The sequence below is a fragment of the Dendrobates tinctorius genome, unplaced genomic scaffold (assembly GCF_039654945.1).
Source record: "Dendrobates tinctorius isolate UK_male_01 unplaced genomic scaffold, ASM3965494v1 ptg000434l, whole genome shotgun sequence".
Lineage (NCBI taxonomy): Eukaryota > Metazoa > Chordata > Amphibia > Anura > Dendrobatidae > Dendrobates > Dendrobates tinctorius.
Window position 1 is genome coordinate 586,122 of NW_027362097.1, and position 10,579 is coordinate 596,700.

At 42.7% G+C, this 10,579-nt stretch overlaps 1 protein-coding gene across 1 annotated transcript in view; it reads left to right on the forward strand.

The window, feature by feature from the left end:
- The window catches only part of ABCG8 (ATP binding cassette subfamily G member 8), a 53,740-nt gene extending 49,014 nt beyond the window's left edge, over positions 1–4,726 (forward strand). Inside the window, exon 13 of the mRNA XM_073564201.1 lies at positions 1,611–4,726. Within this exon, the coding sequence (XP_073420302.1) occupies positions 1,611–1,748 (138 nt within the window). The 3' untranslated portion in view covers positions 1,749–4,726. The remainder of the gene's footprint in view (positions 1–1,610) is intronic.
- The last annotated feature ends 5,853 nt before the right edge of the window (positions 4,727–10,579 follow it).

Consider the following 10,579-nt stretch of genomic DNA (forward strand, 5'->3'; position numbering starts at 1 on the left):
TCCACGCGTAACATCAACTTAAAGGTACCATCAGTTAAGTTGGGACCAAAGTTCATTGGTCCGTACGAGATTATGGAGATAGTCAACCCTGTGGCATATAGGTTGCGTCTCCCCGCCTCCTTAAAAATATCTATGTTCCATAAGTCTCTGTTGAAACCAGGAGGATCTGTCAAAGAGAACTCTGAGACTGTTGTTCCTCCAGTGCTGGTGGAGGGTCAATTGGAGTATGAGGTCGGACATATTGTGGACTCTCGGCGGGTGTGCCGCTCTTTGCAGTACCTGGTCCACTGGAAGGGATATGGACCAGAAGAGCGCTCGTGGGTCCCTGCTCGTTCGGTACATGCAGATCGCCTGGTTCGGGCTTTCCATGCCAAGTACCCGGGGAAGCCTGGGGGTCCAGAGGCCCCCCGTTGAGAGGGGGGTACTGTCATGATCCCAGTGCAGGTTTTTGAGCTGCACACCGGGGGTTAATGTCTGGAGCTCTCTGCAGGTTTTGACCTGCACACTTGGAGTTAATGATTGTGGCCTCTTTCTGGTTCTGGGAGAGCTTCATAAACCTCTGGGTAGCTTCAATCCCTGCCAGTTATACTTTTGCCTTGGGCCAAGTGTGCTGACCCCCGTGTGCCTGTTTGTTGCTATAGCTTGTTTATATGGTTCTGACCCGATTCTGTTTCCCGTTGTGAGTTTGCCTGTTGATTTTGTACTGCGTTATTATCTCTGTGTATGACTCATTGCCTGTGACCTGACTACTCTCTGCTCGCCCCTCTGGTACCTTGCAGCTATCTCTGTGTGTGACTCATTGGCTTCGTCCTGACTATTCTCCCTGTCTATGCCCCTGGGTAATTTGTCTCGCAGTTACTCTGCTAGGAATTGTCTTGCAGCTCCTAGCTCTGTGGAGTTTAAGCCACGCCTCTAGCAGTCACGTGCTTCAGGCCCTGCAGCTCTGAAGTACGCATCTATTCGGTTGCTGCCCGCTCCACAGGTATCTTTGAGCACGCTTTCGCTTTACTCAGGGCACGCGCACTGGCTCAGTGAGCAAGTTCAGTGCGGTGTCTCTGACAGACCCGAGCAACGAGTATACTCGCTCATCACTATAGGCAACATTTCGGATTTTAAAATCATTTTTTCAAGCTGTTGCTATAAAGTATTCTAATTTACTGAGATAATGACTTTTGGGTTTTCATTGGCTGTAAGCCATAATCATCAATATTAACAGAAGTAAACACTTGAAATAGATCACTCTGTAATGACTCTATATATGAGTTTCACTTTTTTGTATTGAAGAACTGAAGTAAATGAACTTTTTGATGATATTCTAATTTTGTGAGAAGCACCTGTAAGTATATATATATATATATATATATATATATATATATATATGCACATACACACACACATATATATAATACATTATGCAGATTCTTGTCATGTCGCTGCATTGTCACTGTTTTGCTCGTCAGTGTATATATATATCTATATATATATAGATTTATATATTTATTGTGTACATGTTGGTCCATTTAAGCCTTCTACAAATGAGTAATGAATTTATTTTTTGCAACATTCTGATGTAATCATTAATGACAATTCCTATCTTATCTCTTGCACAGATTATCCAAAGCTTGGACTCGGACAAGTATCCACTGTACGCCTCGTTTCTCGTACTTATCGGCATCATTGCTGGTTTTCTTGTATTATATTACATATCACTCCGGTTTGTTAAGCAAAAATCAAGTCAAGATTGGTAATGAGAAGACCGCCCCTGAGGACACAACAGCATTGTTGTATGGTGATTTTGTGACGAGTTATTGATTAGTGACTACTCTCATTAACCTCTCTTTCACTGTAATAACTTTTTTTTAAAAAAATTGGAAATCAAGGACTTTTTCAGGGTATTTCTAATGTTGAAAAAGTTCAAAGAATGTAAAAACTGGAAAACAAAACAATCCTAATATTGTTATGATTTTAGGCAATGAGGCGATGAGGACAGAGGGATAGATAATTGATTCAAGCCACTGCCTGATTGAACTACGGTATATAAAGTTGGGATGCACATTTACAAATATATTGTGCATTTGCTCAGATCTATGAACTTCGGGTTGATTGGATTTGGTGATTGGAAAAATATGGCTATTTTCATTGCAGAATTGCTTTGAGAAACAATTTTTTTTTGCGAGGCACAAGCAATGGCCAGATGTGGCGCTGTTTTGGAAGAATTCAGCCACTCTTGTTTTTATACTTTGGACCACCTCTTTAATTTATGAGCACATTTCTATTCTAGTAGAACATTCTAGTGTTGGCACAGACCCCTCTTGAGGTCTGTAGTTAGCAGGTACATAGCCAAGCTCCTACTACTTGAAATTATATAATGTAAGAACTTATTTAAAACATTGAAATCCTAGTAATTGTTAAGTAAGTCAGTTCTTCACTGTTAAAAATTCTAAAATTTTGTGTTTAAAGATTTTTTAAAAATATCTGTACGGCATTTAAAGTTTTGTTTTTCTCTTACCGATCACTAAATAGCCATAGATTAAACGTGGTGGTCCGCTTCAACAAATGTACTGTTAAAAAATCATATTAATAAAAAAGCACACTGGGAGAAAGCAGGCGTATACACAACATGCGAAACAATGTCAAAATGGATAACTGCATAGGTGTATATACAAACTTAAGGATTTGAATGGCAGACCATTCAGCTAAAAGACTGATGATAAAAGAGGAAAACACCAAACATAAAGGTCATAAAAATGATAATAAATAAATTAAAAAAAAAGAATATATATAAAATGAGGGGACCAAAAAATTGGAAAATATGAAGGTAATATTTATTGAGACAATATATAAATATTCATAAAATAGATAATACTGTAGATGGCACTGGTGGCACATGACCAATACCTACAGCCACATAAAAACATGCAGAAACACACACATTGAAAAAATAGCTAAAAATGGACAATGTAGTGAGCACAAAATAGGAAACAATACAAAAGTGATAATATACTCAGTAATCAATGTACAAAATTACAAAAGTGCTCAAAAACAATAAATAAAGATATTGCAAGTGCAAATAATCACAATTGTGTGCAATATAAAAGTATGTGCAAGAGTGTATGGGGGTATACTGCAATCACAGTCACGGGGATATCCACAAAATAAAAAAAATATATAAATAGATACCTCAAAAGAAACAATATATAATGTGATGTGGCAAGTGAGATAAAATAAATACCAACAAAATGTAGTATAAAAAAAATAAATAAAATACTAAAATGGATAGTGATATTAAACTGTGCTGTTTAGATAATGAACAAACTCACATTGCCCTGTATAGCAGGGGTCCCCATCCTGTGGCTCGGGAGCCTAATTTGGCTCTCGGGCCCATGATATGTGGCTCGCGACTGGCAGCCAGCTTGGTGCATTAATATTAGATCTAGCAAACAACTATGAGGAGCAGGTCTCCAGATAGTGAATTTTGTGAGTAGCTCAATACAGAAGAGCATATCTGAATGAGCATATTCTGGCCTTGGGGGTTTGGAGATAATTTAAGCATGGTAAGCTGGAGACCAGATGATGTGAAGTGTCAAGAGGAGGTGCTTAAAGCTGGATGCCACAGTGTGGTGGGGTTGCTTGATGCAACAATACTGAATGAGGGTCATGTAGGAACCTCTGGCTCTTGGTACAATGCCTGTGACTAATTTCTGTGGAAAAACTTAGGCTGTCATTGTACCAGTAATGGAAGCATTGTGTCGCTATTGTGAGGTGGGCGGGACCTGGATGTGGCTCGCGACTCTCTCTCAAATTTTAATGTGGCTCTCAAGGCAGAAAGGTTGGGGATCACTGCTGTATAGCTATACAAATCCACATGTGTGGGGAGGCAGTGCAAATACAAGGGACATGAATCCAAATAAGGCCAGTAAGTGGATTACCTGTGCAGGGTCAGATGGGTGACTGCAGGAACGCGCCCCGACGCACGTTTCAGAAAAATCCTTCATCAGAGGGATAGCCAAAAATTATGCATTAAAATTATGTGTTAAAAAATTATGTATTAAAAGAAAAAAAATCAAAGAAGCAATACTCACTTCTCCGATCCCCAGCCGCTCTTGTTACAGTGCTGCCTATTTTCCCTCTGGTCTCTACTTCATGCTGCTGTGATGATGTCAAATACACAAGGTCATATGACTGCTGCAGTCAATCACTCATTGAAACGGGTCACCGCTGCAGTCAGTGATAAGCTAAACAGTAATTTCCTATGTGTTGAGATGGACCAGTAAGTAAAGAATAGTGGGAGACAATTAGAATGGGAGCTTTGAGAAATTGTGAGCCTTTTTAGAATTTTAGAAATTACATCTTTGCAAACAAAACCTGCATTTTTTTGCAATAACGATTCGATATATAGATACTCAATGCTGGACCTAAAAGTATCACGATGAAAAAAGATGGAAATGCTTGATTTGTCAATGTCTTTTTAGATTAAAGTACTGTAGTTAGCAAACAAAAGTAAATAAAATTGTAAAATGATTGCTTCTCCATATTTTCAAATGCAAAATATTATTTTTAACAAACATTTTCAATTCTAATTTGTTAATGTTGAATTTATAATGAAGAAATGTATGTGTATATACTGTAGCTAAATAATTTAAGCTTACAAGTGTCTTATAAACCCCCGGAGGGCTGTTTGTTGCTGGTCAACAGTTCATAATAAAAATATTGTTTTTCAAAAAACTTTGAAGATTTGTGAGATTTTTTTTAAATTAACAGTAATTCTTGAATAACACAACTTTCAAGTATCAGACATCTCTGATAGGAAAGGAGGGAACTGACTCTCAATGAAGAGCCTCAATTGGTGAAAAGAGACTTATTAGTAATGCCGAGTATGAAAAATAGTATGCAATATAGCCCTCCTTTAGAAGGAAGAAAAACTCTTACAGCCTATAAAACAGACTCTGAAAAGTCATCTAACTGTAGACAGCATTTACCAGGATTCTTTTTCCTCATCAGTTTAGAGCAGGTCAGTGGTCTGAATGACCTGTGACCCACAGCTATATCATGTCTTTAAACACTACCCTGTACTATTCTGACAAGGTATAAGAACCCATAAAAAAAACTGTCTACAAATACATGTCTCCTTTTTTTTTTAATGTCTGTGATTTAATTTTTTTCCTGCTGAGGTAGAGTTAATTTGCATATCACCAAAACTGCAGGGAGAAGGACAGAGCTGCAGAATTAACCAATGATAAGACAGGAGGCGTGCCCCAGACTACCTTACACTCCCTGTAGACACTGTAGTTAGGCAGTAGTCACAAATCATAGCTCTACCATAATGATTCTGTGCTAAAAGGCTGCCAAAGCACAAGCATTGATAATAGTCGATAAGCGTCAACTACAGGAACGGATTTGCATGTAATTTGTAAGCTCATAGATAAACAACATTTACAACAGCAATAATACTTACAAACAATTTTTCAGGGACTAACTTAAAAGGGTTCTCCTTTCCAAATTGATAAGTCTACATTCAGTCTGTGTGACTGCAGACTTATGAATCCCCCCCAGTGCACGCATAGTGCACTGTGGGGATTCACTGGTTTCTTATCTGGGACCTGAGGGTAAGTATGTGTTATACATATTCCGAACCAGTGGGTGCGGGATTGCTCCATACACTTGTATTAAGCTGAGGCCGCGCCCGGACTAGGGAATGTCCAGCCTTCCAGTGGTCGTGACTGACTAGAGGGCGCTGTCTCGCTCCATACAAGTGTGGAGTGCCCGCCAGGGCTGTGGGGAATACTCGGTACCGGGCCGCTTCTTAAAGGGGCAGTGTCACAGCGGCTGTGACCCAGTCCTGGCCCTGGGCATTAAATAAAAGGGGAGTATTTACAGGGGAATGAGAAGTAAAGAGTTTTTGTATTGAGTGTTCGTGATGCCACCTGTGGTATCTGATCATTAGTGACCAGCGCTGCAGTGCAGATCAGATCCTCTGGGACTGATGGTGTGATGGAGCAGTGTTGGAATAGCTCTCCACAGGCAAAGCTGTTGTCCCAGGGCAGTTGTGGTTGGTTAAGGATGCAATGATTGCTGATGGTAAATGAAGCAGAGCTGAGTGAGTTGTTGAGGCAAGAATTCAAAGGACACAGTGAGGTGCAGTTCCAAAGCTTTACTCACAGATCTGGTGCACACAGATGCCCGCTTGGTGTCGTGTCCTCCGGGTGAGGGTCCCAGTCAATTCCCAGGCAGATGAAGTACACCTTTCCAGCACTCCCTTCAGTATGTGCCTTTCCTGGCTGTCTCACAGTGCTGATTTCTACTCCTCCTCCTTCCCAGCACCTCACAGTCAGTGTCCCAGGCCAGCTGCCGCGAACCCTGTCGGATAACATGACACACAACGTTTCCTTGATCCTTTCTGACTGTCTTTCCAGAGAAGATAACTGTGGTAGTTGGCTGTGGCCCCTAAAGTTGCCACAGCTGTCAGCTTGCTAGTTAGGTCCTGTTGTTCACTCCACTAGGCTAGGGGCCGAGACTCTTCTGTGACCTGGATTTTCCCCCACCTGACATCCGTCACTGTGGAACGAGCCCCACGGGGAGCACACTCTCCACCCGTGCCTCTGAGAAATCCCTTTCCCCTTCAGGGAGATTTCTTCAATCCCTTTCTTTCCCAGCAGCCCCTGCTGACAGGGAGCTGCTGCACACACGTCTTGTCATTTCTCACCCTAAGGGGGAACTGAACCTAACTTCCTTCAGTTCTCCCTCTTTGAACCTAAGCTCCACCCACCTCCCAACACCCTTTATGAAACAAGCATGGATCATACAGGGTGCCCTGCTTCCATGTGTGTTGGATGCAGGTGTCAGAGTGCAGTCAGGTGCCTCCACCTTACCTGGGTAGTGGGACACTACACCTCCGAATGAGGTGCAGTAGCTCTGTGGTGACTGAACCCTCAGGGGCGCCACAAGTGTATGGATCGAGGCTGCGCCCACTGGACGGGCTTCGACCGGGATTATGCATAACAAATATATACCCTCCAGTCCCGGCTCAGAAACCAATTACGGTAATCCCCGTAGTGCGTTCGCTAGGGGTCATTAATAAGTCTGCCGTCAAGCAGAGTGAGGTCAGACTTATCAATTTGGACCGGACAATCCCTTTAGGTCAATAAATGTGTATATTGGGGGACCGCAATCTTCAGCGCTCCAGCTGTTGTGAAAGTACAACTCCGAGCATTCCCTGACAGCCTCAGTCATTCTGGTGGGACATGTTGGGAGCTATTGCTCCACTGCATAAACACTATATGCATATGCAACTAGAACTGATGTACTTTGGCCTCTGTGACATCAATCAAACCAGGAGGGATGTAAAACTGCATGACTCCTCAGGAAAGCGGGAATACCCACCACACTATTCATATTTATTGTGCGCTGCTTTATTTTTCTCTTAAAAGGGTTATTCTCAAGTTATCTCCCGATCAACAAACAGTTTTCCAGTCTCTTTAACTTCTTGGTTTCTGGCAGGGTGGGCATTCCTCCCTGAGTGACAGTTCTGGTGAATAGCAGAGCTGTACCATTAAATAGAACTATAAAACTTAACAAAAGTTCGGCTGTAACCCATTGAGATATTAGTGCTTGTTCTGAGTCTACATTGCCATCACTGTATTTAAATATAGAGATAACATAGCATTTGAATAAGTGCATGGTTCAAGACAGTGAAAGTCATGATTAGGAGACCTGTTTTGGGAGCAGCGATGGTGGGGAACTGGTAGTTTTTCAAGAGTTACACTGTATTCACAATTATTAGGAAATTTGCATTTTGATGATAAATCTTATTAAACCACTTCAGTGCTGTCGGACAATCTAAAAGGTTAATCAACCTGAAACTTGAATATTTAAGAAAATAATAAGATTTTGTCTATCTTAGGAGATCTGTGTGCAGAATTATTGGACAACTATTAATGTACAGAATTATTATGCAGCTATATGAAAAACTTAAATTTTTACCATCTCTATTGTTTATTTTTATTTTTTAAATTATAAATAATAACCTAACCACACAAAATGAACAAAAATACATTTATGACTTTTTTTTGAACAGCACCAACCACCGTCTTCCAGACACTGTTCAGGGAGGTGACTGTTTTACTTCACTGTAAAGCTACTGTTTAAGAAGGGCCCACAGGTTCTCAGTGAAATGCTGGTGGGTGTGGACCTACTGCGCCATGGGTCGGGCCAGGGGTGGGACTACTGCGGTCGCAGCGGTGGCAGCTGCGACGGGGCCCACCTGACTCCTCCCCTCCTGTGACCTCATCACAGGTCCTGTGCACACAACCCTCAGTGTTTGCAGGACTCTGCTGTGCTGGTTGTCATTGTGCACTGCTGGATGAGGGTAAGTTTATGTGTGGGGTGAGGGGTTTACAGGGTGGATGTAGCAGAGCCGTGTGTGTATGAGGTGTGGGGAGCCGTATGTGTACAAAGTGTATGGAGAGGAGCCGTGTGTACGAAGTGTATGGAGCGCAGCTGTGTGTTTACGAGGTGTACTGAGCAGAGCTGTGTGTGTACGGAGCGCAGCTGTGTGTTTACGAGGTGTACTGAGCAGAGCTGTGTGTGTACGGAGCGCAGCTGTGTGTTTACGAGGTGTACGGAGCACAGCTGTGTGTTTACGAGGTGTACGGAAAAAAGCCGTGTGTGTACGGAGTGCAGCCATGTGTGTACAACGTGTACGGAGCGGAGCCTGTGTGTATGGAGCGCAGCCATGTGTGTACAAGGTGTATGGAGCAGAGCCGTGTGTGTACGAAGTGTACGGAGCGGAGCCATACGTGTAGGAGGTGAGCGGAGCGTGTACAAGGTGTACAGAGCGGAGCCGTGCGTGTACGAGGTGTACGGAGCGGAGATGTGCGTGTATTTTGGCATTGGGGGGCCCATTTGAAAGTTCGCAGCGGGGCCCATAACTTTGTAGTTACGCCACTAGGTCGGGCTTAGCCTTGAGGTGTGTGACTAGGTGTCTACTGGGTCTTCACTAGAGCTTTTGGTTGTGAGGATAGGCTGGGCTGCTGGTAGACACTAGGTACCACTCCAGGACAGTTCCTGGGACTGCAGCAAATAACAGGAGGGTCAGAGGCGTGGGTACGAGGTATAGGAGGGTGAAGACAGACATGGCCAGACGGTCTGGGGTCGAGGAAGGCAGCACATGTTCCGGATACATAGCCGAGGTCAGGATCAGATTGGTCAGACAGGATGGGAATATGAGCCGGGTCAGTAATGGAAAAACGAAACAGATGTGCACAAACAGGACTCTAGCAGAACAAACAGAGTAGAGACTAACATTTGAACAAGGAGTGGTGGGAGGAGCTGAATAATAAAGAGCCTGCTGGTAAGGTTAAATTCCTGCAGAGCACTCCCCCCCACCATAAAGCCAAATAGAAACACATTCAGATGATGCTGTACTGAGGAGTGCTGTAAGGGATAAAACTCAGTGAGATGACCTGACACAAGGAGATGCCATGTGGCGACCAGAATGAGCAGGGCGGCACTGAGTAGGCTTGCGAGTTACCTCAGTGATATTCAGTATGGTTTAGGTCGGGTGAGGAAGGTGCCATATCGTTATTCTTTCATTTTTAAGGCCTTTAGTGGCAGCCAACCAGTAGAGACTTCACTGCTGCGTTGGAGCATTGTCCTGCATAAAAATCATAGCTTTCTTGAAACATGCTGATTTTTTTTCCTGTCAAAAAAGAAAAGATAACCAGCTCACCCAAATCACAGAAGCACAGAACTCAAGGGACCACTCATAGTGAAATGCAAAAAGGAAAAAAAAGGTTCCAGCTTTATCAATTGCAAAACTTATTTCAAATAGAAGGATTCCATGGTTAAAAAATAAACATAGTTATGCCTATTTTTTTACCATGTAATCCCTCTATTTGGAGTAAATTTTGCAATTGATGAATCTGGAATTCCTTTTTCCTGTATCTCTGCTTGAAGAAGGTGTCTTCTTCGGGCAGTAGGTTTGGGAGTTGATTTTGAGTCCATCTTCAACCCAAGAAGGTCCAAATAGCTAATCTTTAAAAAAAATTCTATCCTGTACCCTACCTCCACTTTTCTGGCGTCTGAGTAGAAGTGGAGATCTGTACCCAGTCATTGATCAAAAGTCACAATCTCATCTCATCAGTCCATAAAACCTTTGAACAATCTGTCTTAAGATATTTCTTGGCCCAGTCTTGAGGTTTCCACTTCCGTGTCTTGCTCAATGGTGGTCGGGTTTCAGCCTTCCTTACCTCGGCCATGTTTCTGAGCACTTAACAACTTATACTTCTGGGCACTCTAGGGTCGTTGCAGTCCTGGAATATGACAGCACTGGAGGATAATGGCTTCATGGTTTGCTCTTCTCAAATGTTTTGCAGTTTTTTTTTCTCAACATGTTTTTTTTTGGGACTCTTGTGGTAGGGGTCGGGATTGGGGGGTGGACCACTGCTTACCCTATCCGGATGACACAGACACCAGGCGATGCAAGGATGAGGCAGAGACAGGTTTCAATAATAACAGTTCCGGATTTATTCGTCGTCCTCCTGACGACCACAATCACGCACCGCAGCCTCTTTACAGTTCT